Below are 21,762 nucleotides of genomic sequence, written 5' to 3' on the forward strand. Positions count from 1 at the left end.
ACTGAACAAACTAAAATGACAATGGTGGCATTTTATAACTTTATTTGATGATTGACATGGGCTGTAAGTTCTGGACATGGGTAACAAATACACTGACCAAACACCCTACAAAACAGCAAAATGAACTACAATCCCCTTAAACAATACAATTAACCTTTAGAAAATAATCAACGCTTAAAATATGAAACTGTAGCAAGTTATAGTTTTTATGTATGGTTTATTTATGCCTTAAGCATTCTTTAAAATTGCTATGACCAACAAAGGATATACATTGTTTAGAAAGATCTGCTCAGACAAATGTCCCAAACTGGCTGTGTATGGCAGAGAGAAACCTGTTGAGGGGATGTACACCTCACTTCTTTCTCCCACCTCTCTCCTTCAGTGCCAGGTGTATGACTGAACCGTTGTTTATGTTGTAGTAAGCCAGCGAGTTGGAATCTTTGATGAAAATTCCCTGTAATGGAAGAAGTGATAGATGTAAATGACTCGGTCATGCCAGTTTACATTTACAATTATTCAAAACAGGGACGACAATGCTTACCTCATACTGTAGCTTTTGCTTTCCGGCTGGCATTCCAGTGGCTTCATGGATTTTTACTTTAATAACAGACACCTGTGGTGAGAAAATGGAAAGATGAAATACTATAAATATTCCAGTAAATTTGACTCCTGAGAATATGAAGTATAGCTAAAAGAGTGTGGAATGGTGGGTGAACTACTAACATACCTGATCTGTGAGTGGGATAGTGAAATTGAGCGCTTGTCCACTTAGCTTCCATTCAGTCTTATCCTGCATGTTGGGAACTTGCACTGTGACCGACACTGAACCCTACAAAAAAATATATACAGTAGAATAACTATATTTGTACAGGAAGCCTTACATGCCAATATACAGAACTACCAACAGCAAGCATAGGATGACTGACAGGGCATATCTAAATCTAACCGTGGATCATTCACACTACTGCATTTTGCCAGTAGTCCTTCCCATTTAATTGGCCAACAAACCTTGTATCTGCGGAGGAACTCCTCCTCTGGCATGAGGTTGTCCTCTGTCTTCATCTTCTTGCTGGCAGGCTCATCATTATGGGGTTGGGGTGGCTGGGAAGGTGGCTGCGGGTCAGGGCGGGGGCGGGGGGGCTGCGGGACTGGAGGGGCAGGGACAAATGCTGGACAGGGAAGAATAAAAATGAGTCAATAAATAACATGCTTAAAAGACAATCTGAATTAAAATGGTAAATAATCATTAAAGTAATTTGTAGCAATGCATATTTCTGAAGTCATCCATTGGACTTCAAAGTATTTAACACTGTGGGAATAGTGTAGCAATGGTTGTCTTACCAGTTGGGACCACCATGGGTGGTGGTCTGGGGGCCATCATGTGAGGTGGTTGGGGCATGGGCACCACGTTGATGCGGGGAGCATGCATCATGGGGGGCATGGGTGTTAGAACCTGCCCTGAGGCTAGGCGCATCTGCACAGGGGCCATGGGGGGCCGTGGAATCACAGGCACAGCTGACAGGAGAGTGGTGCGTACAGGGGGCAGCATCTACATGATTCACAGTGGAAAATAGACAGTCAACCATATACAGTTGAAGTCGGAAATTTACATACACCTTAGTCAAATACATTTAAACTCAGTTTCACAATTCCTGACATTTAATCCTAGTAAAGATTCCCTGTCTTAGGTCAGTTAGGATCACCACTTAATTTTAAGAATGTGAAATGTCAGAATAATAGTAGAGTGATTTAATTCAGCTTTTATTTCTTTCATCACATTCCCAGTGGGTCAGAAGTTTACATACACTCAATTAGTATTTGGTAGCATTGCCTTTAAATTGTTTAACTTGGGTCAAACGTTTCAGGTAAGCTTCCACAAGCCCATTCCTCCTGACAGAGCTGGTGTAACTGAGTCAGGTTTGTAGGCCTCCTTGCTCGCACACGCTTTTTCACTTCTGCCCACAGATTTTCTATAGGATTGATGTCAGGGCTTTGTGATGGCCACTCTAATACCTTGACTTTGTTGTCCTTAAACCATTTTGCCACAACTTTGGAAGTATGCTTGGGTTCATTGTCCATTTGGAAGACCCATTTGCGACCAAGCTTTAACTTCCTGACTGATGTCTTGAGATGTTGCTTCAATATATCGACATAATTATCCTTCCTCGTGATGCCATCTATTTTGTGAAGTGCACCAGTCCCTCCTGCAGCAAAGCACCCCCACAACATGATGCTGCCACCCCCGTGCTTCACGGTTGGGATGATGTTCTTCGGCTTGCAAGCCTCCCCCTTTTTCCTCCAAACATAACGATGGTCATTATGGCCAAACAGTTCTATTTTTGTTTCATCAGACCAGAGGACATTTCTCCAAAAAGTACGATCTTTGTCCCCATATGCAGTTGCAACCCGTAGTCCGGCTTTTTTAAATGGAGGTTTTGAAGCAGTGGCCTCTTCCTTGCTGAGTGGCCTTTCAGGTTATGTCAATAGAGGACTCGTACCTGTTTCCTCCAGCATCTTCACAAGGTCCTTTGCTGTTGTTCTGGGATTGATTTGCACTTCTCGCACCAAAGTATGTTCATCTCTAGGAGACAGAACGCGTCTCCTTCCTGAGTTGTATGATGGGTGCATTGTCCCATGGGGTTTATACTTGCATACTATTGTTTGTACAGATGAACGTGGTACCTTCAGGCGCTTGGGAATTGCTCCCAAGGATGAACCAGACTGTGGAGGTCTACAATTCTTTTTCTGAGGCCTTGGCTGATTTCTTTTGATTTTCCCATGATGTCAAGCAAAGACGTCCTGCAATTTCACTGGCTGTTGGCGAGGTGGGACGCTACCGTCCCGAATATCCCAGAGAGGTTAACAAGAAACAAGAAATTTGTGGAGTGTTTGAAAAACGAGTTTTGATGACTCCAACCTAAGTGTATGTAAACTTCTGACTTCAACTGTATATTGACATACTAACCTGACAGAAAATAAGTGTTTTAGCACTTCTATTGAACAAGAAAGCAACTTACGGAAGGAGGGGCCCGAGCAATCGTGTTCATTGGAGGGTTGGGTTTGGGCAGAAGGGGGGAAGAGGAGATAAGGGGTGATTGATGATGATGGTAAAGCTCAGGCTTGCTCGGCCCAATCTTCTCTTTGCTTTCATCCTCCTGCACCAGTCCCTTGGCCTTGTGAATGGCCTCAATCTGCTCTTGTAGGGTGATGTTGGCCTGTGCTGCCTGCTGAGTACGCGCCATGCTGCCAGAGTGCCCATCCCAGGTCACCTAAGGAGGGAAGGTGCATTAAGTAAAGACTTTGACCTCATAATGACAACGAAAATAAATAAGATTGAACCTAAACAGCAATTATACACTAATCACTCATAAACCACATGGCTATTTCCCTCTCTTCGCTTGCACGCACCTTCTCCTCAGGCTTCTGGATCTCCTCTTCTCCAATCTTCTTACCGATGGCTGTCTCCTCCACACCAAAGATATCAGTACGCCTCTCAGCCAGCTGTTTTAGGCTGCTCTCAATGTCCATGCCAGGGGCGTAAACCTCGTCCTCGATTTGCCTCTCTCTAATGCCGCGGTCCCTCTGCTCCAGCCAGCGGGGATCCAGTAGTCCAATGCGCATGTGCTCCTGCATCTTACTGGCTTGGATCCTCTCACCCGTGATGGGAGAGATGAGGAACTCATCCAGAGTCTTGGCTGGAGGCTGGGGCTTGGAAGCTACAGGGCAAGAATAATGGATAAAATGTAAGGGCAAATTAAGAACAGGCATGTATTTTCAAGTCCTTTATGTCATACATGATAATAAAACATCTAGATATTTAGATCCTGATGATGAAATCCCTCTCACCTTTGGGGTCGTAGTCCTTGCGGATAATGACCTGGTCTGGAGTAGGGGGCAGTGGGGGTGGCATGGGGTTGTCTGGGGGCAATGGTGCCTTGCCATCATCCTCTTCATCAGAACCCTGGGGAGAAGGCATCAAAGACTCTACATTGATTACACCATTTCCTAATAATAGTAATATTATTCAGATTCAATCAGTAACTCTGAAGAAGTAATACGTTGTTAATGACATCCTGTTGTGTGTGTCTACTAAAACAGGTTGTGTTTACTAACCTCATCCATGTCTTGCAGCTGTGTGTCCTGATCAGGCTGTGTGGGACGCCCATCATCCCGATCCTCCTGCTCAACGTCATCCTCGTCCTCACTTTCAACCTCCATCTCCACCTCCTCGCTCTCTCCAAACTTGTCATAACGCTCCTGGGTCAGGATGCGAGCTCCCAGCTCCTCAGGTGTGGTGGGTGGGGGAAAGTGGCCTGTTGCAAGTCACAACACCATCATTACAAAGCTATTGACACAGGGGGTGGATAACATTCTCTCAGGAACAGGAAATATCTATTCAAATAATCTTGTCTGGCTCTCAGTCCATTTCCCTACCTTGCTCATTAGGCTGGAAGTCCACGGTCTCCACCACTACAAAGTCATGCCAGTCAATTTGGGCGTAGGACACACGCTCTTTCTCCCGCTCCTCCTCCTCCTTCTTCCTTTCACGCTCCTGAAATTTCGCCCACTCAACGCGGTACCTCACCTGTTGGTAAAACCAGGAGATAAAATGTTCATTGTCTTAACAGCTTATGAGCCAATGGTGGGTAAACCCTACCAGACCAGGGCAGAAGAGTGTTATTTTGTAGTTTATTTGAAAATACCAACTTCTCAAATACTCAAGGTAGTCAAATATAGTTTGTAGAGTTTCAACTAAAAAGGCCACTATTTTCTTTGATAATCAAATACAGGTCTCAGAAAAACTAATAATATTGAGACGTATTTTGAATACCTCTCAGAAAACCAAATCATATTTAAAAGGTATTCGAATATATGCAAGTTTTTTGAAAACAAAAAATATACGTTTTTTTGGGCATGCTGTATTAATTTTGATAGACTTACGTTTACCGGACTGCCTTACTTTCACCCGAGTGAGACAAAGTAATACAGCAACACTTGACAGCAAGTTCTTATACATGTGTAGTAACTTTGATTATTACAAAAGCAAAATTGTGGTTACATAGGTTACATTGCTTTATAATGGAGTTATTACACGAGTGGAAAAAAGGAAGTCACTATTCCTTGTGTACATTAGTACGTGTGACAGATCGATTGTTTTTTCGTTAGGCTGTTGGTCGACCGAGATTGTTTTAGTCGAGCAGTAACAAATATACATACATACATACAAACACACACCACAAGTTTGGACACACCTACTCATTCAAGGGTTTTTCTTTATTTGTACTATTTTCTACATTTTAGAATAATAGTGAAGACGTCAAAACTATGAAATAACACATATAGAAGCATGAAGTAAGCAAAAAAAGCAAAAAGTGTTAAATCAAAATATATTTGTGATTCTTCAAAGTAGCCACCCTTTGCCTTTATGACAGCTTTGCACACTCTTGGCATTATCTCAACCAGCTTCACCTGGAATACTTTTCCAACAGTCTTGAAGGAGTTCCCACATATGCTGAGCACTTGTTGGCTGCTTTTCCTTCACTCTGCGGTCCAACTCATCCCAAACCATCTCAATTGGGTTCAGGTCGGGTGATTGTGGAGGCCGGGTCATCTGATGCAGCACTCAATCGCTCTCCTTCTTGGTAAAATAGCCCTTACACAGCCTGGAGGTGTGTTGGGTCATTGTCCAGTTGAAAAACAAATGATAGTCCCACTAAGCACAAACCAGATGGGATGGCGTATCGCTGCAGAATGCTGTGGTAGCCATGCTGGATAAATGTAGCTTGAATTCTAAATAAATCACTGACTGTTTCCAGCAAAGCACCCCCACACCATCACACCTCCTCCATGCTTCATGGTGGGAACCACACATGTGGAGATCATCCATTCACCTACTCTGCGTCTCACGATGACATGGCGATTGGAACTAAAAATCGCAATCTCAGCTCATCGCACAATAAGTATGAGTGCCTTGACTTCTGCTGAGGCCATTCTTGCCCTGACTTCTGCAGAGGCCATATCACTGTGAATGCTGCATGGCCAATGCAGACATTGGATTGAACATGTGCCCAGATGCACAATGCACTTCTCTCTCTCCAGAATGTGCTCTCTCCTGACAATGTGAACATTCATTGTTTCATAACTTCATTGCGTGAATTATTTGCGTTTGATTGTTCGTGTATATCAATTCCCTATTACATACAGCTGAAGTCGGAAGTTTAGCCAAATACGTTTAAACTCAGTTTCACAATTCCTGACATTTAATCCTAGTAAAGATTCCCTGTCTTAGGTCAGTTATGATCACCACTTTATTTTAAGAATGTGAAATGTCAGAACAATAGTAGAGTGATTTATTTCAGCTTTTATTTCTTTCATCCCATTCCGAGTGGGTCAGAAGTTTACATACACTCAATTAGTATTTGGTAGCATTGCCTTTAAATCGTTGAACTTTGGTCAAACGTGTCGGGAAGCCTTCCACAAGCTTCCCACAATAATTTGGGTGAATTTTGGCCCATTCCTCCTGACAGAGCTGGTGTAACTGAGTTAGGTTTGTAGGCCTCCTTGCTTTGTAGGCCTCCTAAACAATTGCTGGAAAAATGACTTGTGCCAGGCACAAAGTACATGTCCTAACCGACTTGCCAAAACTATAGTTTGTTAACAAGATACTTGTGGAGTGGTTGAAAAATGAGTTTTATTGACTCCAAACTAAGTGTATGTAAACTTCCGACTTCAACTGTATAATTGGTTAGTTGGTTTGACTTAACGTTCACCTGGGGCAATGGACATTTACAGAATGTATTGTTGACTTCAACTGTATAATTGGTTAGTTGGTTTGACTTAACGTTCACCTGGGGCAATGGACATTTACAGAATGTATTGTTTAGATCAAATATGACTGTCAGATATATTGGAATAGTATAGAAGACTGTGTTCTCCATTTCTATCTTCAACATGCAGTTCCATTAATTGAAGGCAGACAATCCAATAGTTTCTGAATATTAGTCACTTCGAGATCAGTATTCAAATATTTTGAATAAGTAGTTGCTTTCTCAGATCTGTATTTGAATAGTTTAAACAAGTAATGGCAGTTACTTTCTGAGATCTGAATTCAAATAGTTGTAAAAAGTAGTACTTTTTGGGGATCTGTATTCAAAAGGTTTATTTTCACAAAGCATAGTTAAAACTATAGTTATCCAAGATCTGATCCCAACAGCAGCAAAGCTTCAGGAGCTTACCTGGTCCAGCACCTCCCTGGGGTTCTCAGCCTCTCTTTTCAGCTTCATCAGCAGTCCCTTGGGAGGGATCAGAATCTAGGAAAAAAAGACCCAAGACAAACACAGGTGAGCATCACAACACAACCAGCTGAAGACATGGTCTACTACTAACAAGTCAAATAATTTAAATGATATAATATTTCAACAAAACACACTACATGACAAAGTATGTGGACACCTGCTTGTCGAACATCTCATTCCAAAATCATGGGCACTAATATGGAGTTGGTCACCCCTTTGCTGCTATAACAGCCTCCACTCTTCTGGGAAAGCTTTCCACTAGGGCTGTGGTCCAAACACTTAAGAGACATCCTATCCCCTCAGCCCTCAAATTAAGTAGACACTTCTGATGACGTGTCATGACGTCTGACGAGTACACACTTGCAGGGCAAGGGGCGAGGGAAGAAGGAATGATTTTTAAATGGACCATCCTTAGCCGGAAGTTCATCCCACGATGATTGTGTTTTCAGCCACCGGTAGCTTGTGGGTGCTTTACATATGCTATAGTCAATTAAGAGTGCATGTCTACTTATATTAAATATATAATTATTAATATACGCCTACTGTATGATAGTTAGCAAATTAATTAGCCAACTAATGTTAGCCTGCCTAGCTGAAACTTCTGAAGAAAGATGTTTTATTTCTACAATTTCCAAAAGAACCAAACAAAAACATATTTACGAGACGTTTGTGCCGTCATGTGCATTAGTAGCACAATTTCTAACTTTTTTGCATTAGTTTTTACTTACACTTGTATGTTGAGTTCTCCATTGATGTTGTTTAAGTTTTCGCGTACATTTCTTAGCTGATGTACAATCGTCGCAAATTGAATTATGGGGAGTTTCAGGCCCCGGAGTGAACATAATTGCACACTCGCAAAGACGACTAAAAACGAGGGCTGAGGGGCTTACGTTGCAAACTTCCCTTGCTTGGCTAATCATTTAGACCACCCTCCAAGATGGCAATGGGGATTCCCTCAAGGTAATAAGGCGAGGGTAAGTGAACGAGGGTGTGTCTTCTTTAAGTGTTTGGACCGCAGCCTAGATGTTGGAACATTGCTGCGGGGACTTACTTCCATTCAGCCACAAGAGCATTAGTGGGGGCGGCACTGATGTTGGCCGATTAGGCCTAGCTCGCAGTCGGCGTTCCAATTCATCCTTAAGGTGTTTGATGGGGTTGAGGTCAGGGCTCTGTGCAGGACAGTCAAGTTGTTTGCTTTGTGCACGGGGGCATTGTCATGCTGAAACAGGAAAAGTCCTTCCCCAAACTGTTGCCACAAAGTTGGAAGCACAGAATCGTCTAGAATGTCATTGTATGCTGTACCGTTAAGATTTCCCTTCACTGGAACTAAAGGGCCTAGCCGGAATCATGAAAAACAGCCCCAGACCATTATTCATCACTCTAGAGAACACGTTTCCACTGCTCCAAAGTCCAATGGCAGCAAGCTTTACACCCCTCCAGCCAATGCTTGGCATTGTGCATGGTGATCTTAGGCTTGTGTGCGGCTGCTCAGCCATGGAAACCCATTTCATGAAGCTCCCAACGAACAGTTATTGTGCTGACGTTGCTTCCAGAGGCAGTTTGGAACTCAGTAGTGGGTGTTGCAAACGAGGACAGACAACTTTTACATGCTTCAGAAGTCCTGTGAGCTTGTATGGCCTACCACTTTGCGGCTGAGCCATTGTTGGTCCTCGACGTTTCCACTTCACAATAACAGCACTTACAGTTGAGCGGGGAGCTCTAGAAGGGCAGAAATTTGACGAACTGACTTGTTGGATAGGTTCCACATTTAAAGTCATTGAGCTCTTCAGTAAGGCCATTCTACTGCCAATGTTTGTCAATAGAGATTGCATGGCTGTGTGCTTGATTTTATACACCCGTCAGCAACGGGTCTGGCTGAAATAGCCAAATCCATTCATTTGAAGGGGTGTCCACATACTTTGTATAAAAAAGTGTGTGTGCCACAATCAATAATAATAATTAGTAAGAAGTTGTACCTTCGTGTACTGCTCCACCAGCTTGGTGAAGTAGTTGAAGAGGCTGTGTTGAGGTCGCAGGAAGTCAAACTGGTAGTTTCGCTGTTCTTTCTGCATGAGCTGTGTGAGGAACTGGCGCCCGTTGCGAGCCACAAACTGGGCGGTCAGCTTGACAACATCCAGGTCGAATGCCGAGATTGAAGGAGGGTCAGCAATGAACTCAAACTCGGGCGGAGGCTCCTTTGGCACCACTGTCTCATGAATCACCTGGGCCTGCACCAACCGGTAAAGGAAACCATAACTTAGAATAGCTCTTTTAAGGCATCAATCACATCTTACACTTTACAGTGAACCATTGATACAATCAGTGATTTATAAATCGATAGACAAGGAACCACTCGATATCTAGGAAGGCACACCTTTTGAGGAAGCTGCTGCGAGTTCAGCAGGGCCTGCTGCTGCATGACCTTTGGCACGGCCGCAGACGGCTCCTGGCCCTTGCCCTCCTTGAATTCATTGACTTTGTGGCGATAGTAAGCATGGTAGGGGTCATTGGGGTTCAGGAAGTTGAACTTTGGGTTGTTGATCTCATTCTGACGGATCCTTGCTTCGAACTCTGGTCCATTCCTGAGAATTAATGGAAGGAAAAGAATGAATGATCGTTGCAATATGACATCATATACAAGACTTCATACAATTTTATAAAAAAACATGACTGAGAATGAGAATGAAAAACCAACCTGGCAACAAAGCTGGCAGTCTTATCAACGATGTTTCGGACCTCAGGAGGTGGATAGATGATCCCAACTATGGGTTTCGTTGCTGGGGTTTCCCCTGTAGGCTCATCTGCCTGTTGAAACAATAGAAATTGAAGTCTCGTCACGTGGAGACGTTTGAGGCTACATTAATGACATTTAATTTACCCTACATCCTACCCTCTTAGTACTATGGTATTAGATCTTCTGATGACTGGGTGGATTTTTCATCAATCCAAACCTTTCCGATAGGGCTGGGCGATATATAGAATTAATTAAAATATATGTTTTTGCACGATATTCCAAATGCCTGTATTGCAAGAATCTAGTTTTTATTTATGTCTGTTTGGTATTGTCTCCTTCAGTCCTTCTGTGCACTTTTCCATTTACACCAGAGATCTGTATATAATGACGAGATGTTCATGTCTCTGCCCTAACAATGGGAGTTCTTGTCCTAACGGCGGGAAGGCAGGCGACAAGCGTAGGTCCAAAATCAGCCCATAGAAACACATTGGGCTTATTTTGGTCAGATTTTGGCGAGAGCGAAACCTCTCACTTCGCCTCATCCTCTCCGTACACACACCAAGCCCTTTCCTCCTGCCACTCACAACAACAAAGAGATCACTACTTCTCTGACAAGCAGTTTCAACTGAATATTAGTATTTGAGGTTTGGACCAACAGAATGGGTCATATGGACACTGAAACACATTATTTTACTGTAATAAAGGACAAGTTAACCTTTCTAACGATAACCTTTTTATGTCTCAACTCCTCATTGTGCGCAGAGCAGACACAAATAAAACATGTGTCAAACATTGATTCTAGAAAATGAAATGCTCAGTTTGTCATGCGGTCCAGTCTGTTTTATAAATGTGCAATAAGCATAAAACACAATTATAAGAAATTGGCAACTTGTTCTCATTCTGAGAAATAAGGTATGCCACTTGATTTCAACATCTGAAAAGTGAACAGGCTAGCATGCTGTTCAAACAGTTGGAGATGGACAGAAGGGTGTGTTCACAACAACTCAACTGTTTTACTTTGTTCGCTAGCAATAGATCCAAGTTGTCTAAACTTGAAATATAACAATTAGCTGGCTACTCACTAACATGTGGGCTTGTGCTTGAGAGATTGTTTATAAGACCTGGGTTAATTTGCCTGATACAAGAAGTTAGTCATTATTAGTGTAATGTGCTTTATGCATGGTTCTGGTAAAATGTGTAACGAAAAGGGCATTTTCATAGACTTGAAAACCAGATCAGTGATTATTGCAAAAAGGCAAATTAAACTATTTTGATAAAACAATACACTTATTAGTGTGTCTTATGGTGTGGAAGGCTTATATTTAGCTTAGTTATAATTTTGTTTTAGCCCTAATTCATTAGATTATTGCTGACTGCTTGAAATGCAGTGTATTTTATCTTTAAATTGTACAACAAAGCTCATTTAGAGAAAACAAAAAACAAACATGATATCTCGCCCATAAGTTAGAAAAAGAATGATCGACATATGATGTTTAGGCCATATCACCCAGCCCTACTTTCAGATATAGCTACACAAGTATCTACACTAGGGTTAGGGTGTAGCTGGAATTGTTTACTTTCTTGACAAGGCCTCTCAGCTGACTTAACTAGTGTGAAAATGTCCAGTGAATTTAAAAAAAAAAGTTAATATCCTCTTAAAGTGGAACTGACAGTATTTTAGCAACATTACATTTTATTAAAATCTGTTCATATACACCCCCAGCAAGAATATGACACGTTTTTACATTCTGACAAGCGACCACTTAGTCATTTTAATAAATTCGTAGAATGTTTGGGAATTACGTATACTAAGGCAATTCTATAGCAATTCTATAGCAATATAGAGTGGGAAAGTAGCCGTGCATTTGGACAATTAATAAACAGTGCAGTAGATAAAACCTAATAAAAACATCTGTCTCGTCCAGGACCGGAGTCTACGCAGACTGGTGCGCCATAGCCAATCAGAGGTACAGTAGGCCTATATGCAAGCAAGCCATTTGCCACAAGGGCCAGCCATCCTTCACTTTGAACTGGACTGTGTGTTTACAGGCAGTTGCAACTTTAGATCATTAGAACGCATTCAGCAAAAGCTACCTGAAATTATTTTTGAAAATATGTAGCTAAATACCACGGGAGTCCTTACATTTGGGAACTTTACAGTCCTATTGATCAAACAACCATAAAAAAGGTAGGTTATCTTTCCCTATATGCACATGAACAAGATCAACAACTAATGCTAGCCAGAGCAAGATGAGCTAAAATATAACAAAGGAACATTATATAAACCCTCAAACTTTTTCAGCTAGTTGGCCATCAAATTTGCACTGATAAACGATGGGGGATAGCCTGCTCATCCTTCTGCAGCTTGCCTGACAATACATGCGTTGTCCCAACCAAGCACCCAAGCTAACTAGCTAAAGTTGGCTAGCTTGCTACTTCCAGTCGCAAATGAGAGAACACCTCACTGACCATTTTACTCACCCTAGCAGAGCTGGTTAGGCTGTTTACATGTTATATAGAGCGTTCTTGACTCATTATTTAAAAAAAATGTGCCTTCGTTTACTGATACCGGTTATATTCAGCGTGTCTTACGTGTTCGTAAATTCAGCAGTTATTCTGCGCTCTGGCACACTCACACAAGAGTGCTCTGAAATGCTAAATAGATAACAGCCGTTCAGCATAGCTAGCTAGCAATTCACATTTCTTGCTAGCTAACCAAATGACACCTGAATCTCCAGCTGTAGCCACTGAAAAACGATACGAGGTGGAAAAGTCAGTCACTCACCCACCCACTCCTAAAATGACATCCTCCTAGCAGTTAGTTAGCTAGCTATCGTTAGGCTCTGTGTTTTTAGCTTTCTACATAGATACACTAGCATATTAGCCTCATTATGAATGACTTGGGATCATTGCCCTTGCTAGTTTGATTGTATTGACATTCCCAGCCTTGGTTACATTCGTCCGTTTTTGAACAAAATATTGAGAAACGGAAACAGTGCATCCCGAATGGAGGCAGCAAACAATGTACCAGTTAGCAACCTGATAGCAATATTTTTTGGACTACCAAGAAATGTATTGGCGAATTATATAGATTATGCATTGAACTGCATCCATCTATTCTACCAACAATGCCTTAGTGTACACCATGGACTGTTGAGTCAAATAGAACCTATTCTTAAAACCTCTTATCTGTTGGTTTTGTAGCATAAACTGAATTTTATCATTTTTACTGATATGATTGTCTGTTTATTTCATATCTGCAAAATAATTAAAACGCACACCAAAATAATGTTTTGACTTATCCTATACTCATATGCGTGGACATTTGAGGGGGAAAATACACTTGAAAAACCCTACCTCAAACAGACCGTTGAAAACATGCTTGCTATTTCCTCAGAGGATGAGAGTTGGCCAATCAGCATGAATATTTGAAATGACTGCTAAACACCCACCCCATTATGCTGTTGGGGTACGCCCACACCATTCCAACAAAGAAAAGTTGCCTTTTAACATACTTAATTTAAATAAAAAAAAATGGAAGGGAAACTATTTCTCTCATATTGTAATTTATTATAGGTCATATTTCACAGAAATTTGTAAAAACTGGACAGTTACTTTAAGTTAGGTAGCGCTAGTTTTAGTAACTAACGTTATACAAACAGAAACAGATAGCAAAATTATTGGTGCAAAGTTTCTGGACATAACGTTAGCTAGCTACTCTTTTTAGACAATACGCAACACGGTGGTAATGTTACCCCACATCTTCACAATTACAGGAGGTAGTAAAAACGTTAAAGGGCGATTGAGGTAGCAAATCTTACCTTGCTGTTGGGCTCAAGCTGAACAAGTTGTACAGGCCCAGGCGGCATGGCTGCGTCAATTCCTTGATTGGGTTATCTGTTAAAACGTGAAAAGTCCAACAAAAACGTTATTTATCTTCACAATTGCACTACTTGTTGTCGTACTGTATGTCTAGAAACCTAATAAATTGCACAAAATATTTACAGATAGGACCTACGAGTGCGTTTTTCTGTCGTTGACCCGCCTGGAATGGAGGTCTTTTACTTCCGGAAACGCATCTAAGCATTGTGGGATTTGCAGTTCTTCTAGCAGGTCGCTGTGGAAATTAAGTGACACCATCCAACCGACTAAACTCTGATCGCTCACAGCGTCTTCCTGAAGCAGGCATAACAAGTGGCTAGACACAACACATGAGAGAAAGAGTGCAAGCTACTAAGTTTTGTCAAGATGACCCATCTCTTAGGACTGCGTTGAAAGTCTCCTGAACTATCTAATAGATCTTCAAGGTGCTGTTCTTGATGTCTTCTCTCGGACTGGCCCAGTTCGATTCCACTCCTGGAAGTTCTCAGATAAGCTTTCATTCGATCTGGACCTGGTGTCACAATTAGAACAATACGACTTTGTTGATGGGGAGGTGGAATTCAATCAGCATTCACATTGTTTTGTTGAAGTTGGTGATTTAAGTGATAATGCCCGAGAAGACGGTGTTTAGAGGATATATTGGCACGGGTGTTGTTCGTTGAGGGCCAGCAAACAGTGCCAATATATCCTCCAAACACCGGCTTCGAGGGCATTATCACTTTATACGGGTTACCAACATATTCCAATAATGATTTACATATTTTCATTAAAAACGTTATTTTTTACAAATGTATTCATACAATTTCATCCTTACACAAGATATAGTCCCGACACATCTAGAGTTGCTACCCAAACTGGCTGGTCGTTTGTTCAATCGTTCGTTCTAAATGTTCCATTGCCATACTAGCTGGCAACGTTATTTTCCTTTGCCTTCTAACTAGCGATGAGCCAGTGGATTGTGCAGTCAGATGGAACAGAGTAAATAGTCATTTTTAACTTCATAGATTAGCCCTTGGTAAATTGTGGAATAGACACCAGCTGGAATGCGGATTTAACCAATCTGCATTCAGGATTAGACCCACCCGTAGCTAGAGAATAGTTGGAAATTAACGATACATGACTGTAATCCATTTATTTTCCCTAGATTACTACTCCTGCTGCAAAGTTTCAGTGCATATGCAGAGTAGTTGAAGTTTGGACAAAAAGAAAACATGAAGCAAACAGCTCCATGTGTATCAATTGGCCTTGTAGTTGGACACTATTGGAATAACTTTATCCAGATTGGCAACCAGAGTGAGTTTTTAAAGCACTCCTGGTGTTTAGTTTTTTTTTTTCTTCACATAAAATGTATATTTTATGACTATGTTGTTCCCTCCTCTTATTCAGAGCATGAAGCAAGATATTCAAGAATTGATCAAAACTCCAAAGTGTGAGGAAAACACCACTTTCTCTTTAGCATCCTCACTCCTGACCACAAAAAGGGATATTTGTCCACAGTCTCCATCCGTAGTGTCTCAGCACTGTACTTCAAGAACAACAGCAAGCACTCCATGTCCTCCACAGAAAATAGCAAATGGCGGCCCCTCCTGTCCTACTCGCAGAACAGCAAGCATCATCCCCTCCTGCCTTTCCCCTATATCCACAGACACTCATAATGTAAGTTGCCAGACAGTAGAGTCCTCCCTTGTCCCCTGTGATGCCTGTGCTCAGGTCCAGTCCAGCCTGAGGGAGACTGGTGATTGAGAGGTGGGAAGGTGGGAAGGCCCTCGCTGCAGCGCCTCCTTCCCACCTCTCTGCAGCGCCTCCTGGTGGCTGTGGATGACACCATGGAGCAGGGCCGTCTGACTGTAGGAGATGTGTCCCAGTGGTCCACAGAGCAGCAGGTCAGGTGGGAAAGGTCTGGCTTCAGCATCTGCTGAAGGTGCAGTCCACAGTGCAGGGCTCAGCTGGGGGAGGGCACAGGAGGAACTGAAGCGTAAATGGGCAAAGGACCAAGCAAGACTGTAGGAGGCCCAGGCATCCAGGAAGGAGACTGCAGGACGAACATGAGTAGCTGAGGTGAGGTACTGTTGCACTCAGAGGAAACCTCGCTGACAACAATATATTTGAAGGGGGACGAAATATTGTAACATTTCAATAGTAAATATGCTTTCATTTTATTCACAATATACTGTATATCTGTCCATTTTAGTCTCCATGTCCCTGGAGGATAGCAACTCCAAACTGAAGGCAGAGATTAGTTTGCAACAAGAAAGGTTACACAAACTCGGTAAGGACGTACACCCCCACCCCAAGTCTGATGTTTTAGGAGCAGAAGGAGACAGCCCAAGTTATCTCATTGTTGTGAACAGAAAATATGTGGAACCTTGTCCTTTCTTTGTCAGAGTGTGAGAGAGATAAGCTACATCAGGAAGTGAAGGCCTTGCAGGTAGAGGAAGAGGCACGGAATAAACTAGAGGAGAAGACACAAAAACCGGAGGCTCAACTGTCCAGTACTCAGCTCTTACTTGACAAAGAGAACTCCAAGTACCAGAATGCATGTCACCAACAGGAGGTCAGTATAACAGCCATGTATGGGGTTGGATACTCATGGGGGCAGATGAGTCTTTAAAACCAGACCTGGGGCAGTACTAGTAAATGTGTTAAAGGCCACATCTAAAAACTCTGATCGTGATCCTGTTTTACGTGACTTGTTACTGCACAGTCTCACTCTGTGTCTTCAACAGTCACTGCAGGCCAAGCAGATGTCTCTATTGGAGAGAGTGGATGCTCTGGACCAGGAGTGTGAGGAGCTTCAAGGACAGTTGGGGGAGACTGAGGACACACAGACAGGCCTACAGGATAGACTGACACACATCTCAGAGGAGAAGGACCAACTTAAAACCCAGCTCACCCAAGAACAGGTACATTACTACCAGACAGATGTGACTCAACGCAATATTAAGCACAATGAAATGTTTCACGTTATAGTTGATTTTATAGTGCTGCTTGCATATGTTGGGCAGAGCCGTACTTCAGCATAGCAGATACAGTATATAAATATGATCCTATTTCATTTTCAAAGAACAATAATGTGTGTGTAACTAACGGCCTTGCCTCTGCAGTCCCTGAGGCCTTGTGGTCTGAGCTTCAGAAGGAGAAGCAGAGATTGTAGAGTCATGTGGGCAAGCTGAAAGACAGTTTGGATCAGCTGAGAGGAGAGGTGCAGGAGTTAGCCCAGAGGGAGAGGCTGCTGGTGGCATTCCCAGAGCTCAACCCACTGCCTCAGGGACCTCCACAGAGTAGGATCACTTCCCTAAATAACTCAGAGCATTTTCCGTGTTAACCACAATGTTGACTTTACTTGTACAACCTGTTTGACATTTGTATTGTTTGTTAATGTGGGTTTACTTACATATGGTTTCAAATAGAAATACCAGTATTACAAGCATAGACCTGGTTACAACTCCAGTGCATTTGGAAAGTATTCAGACCCCTTGACTTTTTCCACATTTTGTTACTTTACCACCTTATTCTAAAATGTATTAAATAAAACATTTTCCTCAGCAATCTACACACAATACCCCATAATGACAAAGCAAAAACATGTTTTTAGAATTTTAGCAAATGTATTAAAAATAAGAGACTCGGAATTGAGCTCAGGTGCATCCTGTTTTCATTGATCATCCTTGAGATGTTTCTAAAACTTGATTGGAGTACACCTGTGGTAAATTCAATTGATTGGACATGATTTGAAAAGGCACACACCTTTCTATATAAGGTCCCACAGTTGACAGTGCATGTCAGAGCAAAAACCAAGCCATAAGGTCGAGGAATTGTCCGTAAAGCTCATAGAAAGGATTGTGTCGAGGCACAGACCTGGGGAAGGGTACTAAAACATTCTGCAGCATTGAAGCTCCCCAAAAACACACTCGCCTCCATCATTCTTAAATTGTTTTTATCCCTTTCTCTCCCCAATTTCGTGGTATCCAATTAGTAGTTACAGTCTTGTCTCATCGCTGCAACTCCCGTAAGGACTCGGGAGAGGGCGAAGGTCGAGAGCCGTGTATCCTTCGAAACAGAACCCAACCAAGCCGCACTGCTTCTTGACACAATGCGGGGATAATACTTCAAGGGGGGAATAAAACTTCAATACTGCTGCTGGAGAACTACAGATGTAGGATCTTAATTTGATCACTATTTTGTTGCTGAGAATTTTCCTGCGCAGCCGGAAATGCAATCTTGTAGTGTATTCAAGGTTTAACTAGGCTTCTAAAGTTTGTAATTTCCCCTTTAAAATGTCAGACTTGATTTGCCCCAATGAAAAATGTATCAACCCCTACAAAAAAATTCCATTCATTATAATCCACATAATAATTCACATTTCCTGTTGCTGCAGGATTATTTTTCTGCTGTTGCAAACTGGCTCAAATTAAGATCCTACATCTGTACTGCATGTTTTATCTATCGACTACACCTGAACAATGATAACGACAGTTGTAAAATACAAAACATATTGTTATCTCTTACAGACAACCTCTCTCAGCAGCTTTGGATTCTCCCAGTCTCTGCCTGACGCTCCCAGAGAGACAGCTAAATCCCACCCCCTACGTACAACACAGCCCTCTGTAAGTCAACAACACAGAAAGAACATGTACATTTATGTATACTGCAGGTAATACAGCAGTCAACTGTTTTGCTTGGCCAACCGTTTTTCTTGGGGACTACAAAAAATGGAATCTTACCTTAGCATGTAGTGTTTTAATTCTAGTAACATATGTATATGTTAGGCTTCTCCACCAGGAGACTGCAGTAAGGCATTGCATTGTAGCTCGTACACATAGTAGTTTGTGTATCAGCTGAGGCAGACGCAGAACGGTTATAGAGTTCAGGATCTTGGCAACATTGAGCTGGCTTGAAGATGCTATTTAATTGAAAATGAATTTGATTCATTCACAAACTGTGGTATCATGTTTTTTCTTTCTTGAACTGTTGTGTTAATCACTTTGCTACTTTGGATTGCAAATGTGCATTTGTTGACTTCATGCATTTAGCAAAATTATCCCCAGGGGATAGTGAAACAGTTTTACCTAGTTTAGAAGGTAAAGCAATAAGACTGAGCATAACGAGCCTATCAAAGCACATTCATTATTTAAACTCATAAAGAATGTGGTCATGCACAAACACACACTAAAAATAAGTGTCTTAAAATGATCAGTCTAGAAAAGGGAGAGGCCAGGTAAAAGACAAGCCATGGTGTGTGTTTAGCTAAGTGTGTGGTCTTCTAAAGGCTCTACTATTGTGTCACCAACACAATGCCACGAATGCAGACGTGTCTAATGACTTACAGAGTACTCTGATGAGGGAGGGGCAAGTTCCTATGGCAACATTGATGATCAGAGCATGACATCTTGTGTGGGTTTCCTCCTGTCAGTCCAACCCTTCACCTATTGAGGAGTATACTTGGTGGTAGACCAACCAATTCATTGTGAAGTATGCTTCCCATGGCACATTAGGGTGCAATATTCTTGTCCTTTGTTTGTATTTCCTTTGCACTAGAAATGCCAAATGACTTTTCTGAAGGTGGGTTGTAGTCATGGAGATACCTGTGAAAAGCCCCATAGATCCAGACTGGATATTGACTACACCTGAAACTAACAGAAGGAGAGCGCTCTTTGTATGCAATTCAAGCCCATATTATTGTTCATGCCTGTTCAAATGGTTCTGCATGAGTTCAGAGGTAGCACAATAGTGGGTTTCATTTTCAGGGATATACCTAGATACTGAAGTATTTGCGGAATGCAGATGTACTAATGAAATCAATAATTTCTTAGCCTACTAACTCACAAATCCTTCTCCTCGGTGACAAACTTGCTTGATCAAGTCTAACCTTGGACCTCAGAGTTCAGTCTTTCAGTTGAGCCAATTATACAGCTGTGTCATCCCTCAAGCATGTAATTGAGATGTGTCCCCCCCCCATAGATAATGAATGTATTGTCTATGGTATGCTTGTCTCATGATTGACAGACTGATTTAGCCTAATTGTTAATTGTTGCATGGAGTATAAAAACAAAATATGGCAGACACAGTATTTATCTGAAAATGTAAAATGGAGCATTGTATAATCAATTTAGTTATTTTAATAGTATGCTACCCTGTAAAAATAACAATATTCAGAACGCTGCTTCAAAACATTTATTTGTCACAAAATAACAACTTATTTTAGACTATACAACAAAAATACATTTGGATGTGAAAGTATAGAGTACATAGGTACAGTCAGACCTCATATCGCACTGTGCTTACTGATACACAAAAGACAAAGACTAACTCATAGAGGTGAAGAAATGTTCAGCTTGCCAAAAGCACCAGTGTCAACACCTGCAACTTGCCCCCACAGGAAAAACAGAGACACGGTGGAAGAAGGACACATACAGTCATTTGCAGTTAGAAACTTAAACAATGTGCAAAGTTGTACAAAAATCCATTGAATATTTTTGGTATCCCCGCATCCACCAACATTAGATTATTTCAAAGGTTATATCTGTTGTTCAAATCAATTGAATGTTATATAATCATTTACGATATAATATCCTATGAGTAAATACTGAGATTATAACAGGGAAAACTACTTGGATAGAGGAGAGAAAATACCTGAACAACTGCATTCAGATTTCAGGTTAGCTTTGGGAATCATTCTGTATTCATGAAAACATATTTAAGGCCATTGGTTACTTGTGTCATATATTTACATAAACATACTGATTTGTTTATAATAACTAATAAATAGTGATAAATAAGAGACAAAACAACATATTTGAGTACAACACTAAGTTGAGCTACAGACACTTCTGAGGTTGGTAGCCAGTAGTCAGGGAATCATGCTCATTCTTCATCATTCTAAGGGCTGTGGTATATAGAAAATGCTAATAACATTAAGGCAATGTTTTAGTAACATTATTAAAACACAGATAAATGGTAGATGTTTTACCACAATCTCCAAACGTGACAACCATGCAAATCTACACCTAATAGGTAACAAAATAACCCCTTATCAGGACTCGACTGAAAACTTCAGCCATTGGAATGCTATGATTATCACTTTGATACATTGTTACATTGTTGTGACATCTTAGACACTGTGCTAGCAGACAGGGTAGGGAGTAACTGTGGGTGAGAGTGCTATCTCTCTGAGACATTCAGTGTAATTCAGCACTGTGTGATCTCACATATGTGTTTTATCATCTAGGTCAAGCTATTAGGCAGCTGCAGGGACCGCTGCAAATCTGTCAGATTACAGAGGCCTCATGAGGATGAGGGATGTCCTATGGCTGGCATAGTCTGACAAAACTCCCAATCTCTGTTTGCCAATATGCTTTTAAGCAGCAGCAGCCGCACCACCACCAAATACCCTGTTCAGGTACATCATGCACTGGGTTTGTACTTGCCTTACAAAAAGCATATTTTAGATCACATGCCCTTAAAATTGTCAGAGACTCCAGTCACCCAAGTCTTAGACTGTTCTCTCTGCTACCACGCGACAAGCGGTACCAGAGCGGCAAGTTTAAGTACAAAAGGCCCCTTAACAGCTTCTACCCCCAAGCCATAAGACTGCTGAAGAATTAATCAAATGGCCACCTGGACTATTTACTGTGACACACCCCCCCCCCCCCCCCCCCCACGTTTTGTTTTTACACTGCTGCTACCCGCTGTTTATTATCTATGCATAGTCACTTTACCCCTGCCTACATGTACAAATTACCTTGACTAACCTGTAACCCCACACATTGACTCGGTACCGGTACCCCCTGTACATAGCCTCGGTATTGTTATTTTATTGTGTTACTTTTAATAAAAAAAAATACTTTCGTT

At 41.7% G+C, this 21,762-nt stretch overlaps 2 protein-coding genes across 3 annotated transcripts; one reads left to right on the forward strand and one right to left on the reverse strand.

Annotated features, from left to right (window-relative positions):
- Window positions 1–20: 20 nt before the first annotated feature.
- On the reverse strand, window positions 21–14,136 carry LOC120063185 (splicing factor 3A subunit 1-like). Of its 2 annotated transcripts, none has more exons than XM_039013393.1 (16): window positions 14,048–14,136; window positions 13,851–13,926; window positions 9,991–10,100; window positions 9,670–9,877; window positions 9,272–9,523; window positions 7,236–7,310; window positions 4,435–4,585; window positions 4,114–4,313; window positions 3,847–3,961; window positions 3,409–3,716; window positions 3,018–3,269; window positions 1,342–1,549; window positions 1,009–1,169; window positions 728–829; window positions 542–613; window positions 21–454 (listed from the first exon to the last, which is right to left on the reverse strand). In XM_039013393.1, exons 2-16 carry the CDS (start codon window positions 13,896–13,898, stop codon window positions 353–355), a joined length of 2,364 nt encoding a protein of 787 aa, XP_038869321.1. In that variant the 5' UTR covers window positions 13,899–13,926; window positions 14,048–14,136; the 3' UTR covers window positions 21–352. The 2 variants fall into 2 exon arrangements, with proteins under 2 accessions (XP_038869321.1, XP_038869322.1); XM_039013394.1 differs by having other exon boundaries at window positions 14,044–14,074.
- A 1,108-nt stretch (window positions 14,137–15,244) lies between these two features.
- On the forward strand, window positions 15,245–21,235 carry LOC120062844 (coiled-coil domain-containing protein 157-like). The gene is made up of 5 exons (XM_039012915.1): window positions 15,245–15,969; window positions 16,103–16,180; window positions 16,296–16,465; window positions 16,638–16,874; window positions 21,140–21,235. Exons 2-5 carry the CDS (start codon window positions 16,108–16,110, stop codon window positions 21,233–21,235), a joined length of 576 nt encoding a protein of 191 aa, XP_038868843.1. The 5' UTR covers window positions 15,245–15,969; window positions 16,103–16,107.
- The last annotated feature ends 527 nt before the right edge of the window (window positions 21,236–21,762 follow it).

The sequence above is a fragment of the Salvelinus namaycush genome, chromosome 18 (genome assembly GCF_016432855.1).
Source record: "Salvelinus namaycush isolate Seneca chromosome 18, SaNama_1.0, whole genome shotgun sequence".
NCBI classification, from domain to species: Eukaryota; Metazoa; Chordata; class Actinopteri; order Salmoniformes; family Salmonidae; genus Salvelinus; species Salvelinus namaycush.

Bases quoted from the DNA above. Each gene is read 5' to 3' on its own strand.
- LOC120063185 (XM_039013393.1), bottom strand. From the start codon at position 13,898: ATGCCGCCTGGGCCTGTACAACTTGTTCAGCTTGAGCCCAACAGCAAG. The intron at 3,962-4,113 runs GTTAGTAAACAC...CCTTCTCCCCAG, and splicing joins AGCTGCAAGACATGGATGAG to GGTTCTGATGAAGAGGATGA. The intron at 1,170-1,341 runs GTAAGACAACCA...TTCCCTGTCCAG, and splicing joins ACCCATGGTGGTCCCAACTG to CATTTGTCCCTGCCCCTCCA.
- LOC120062844 (XM_039012915.1), top strand. From the start codon at position 16,108: ATGTCCCTGGAGGATAGCAACTCCAAACTGAAGGCAGAGATTAGTTTG. The intron at 16,466-16,637 runs GTCAGTATAACA...TGTCTTCAACAG, and splicing joins ATGCATGTCACCAACAGGAG to TCACTGCAGGCCAAGCAGAT. The intron at 16,875-21,139 runs GTTATAGTTGAT...TTTATCATCTAG, and splicing joins AGCACAATGAAATGTTTCAC to GTCAAGCTATTAGGCAGCTG.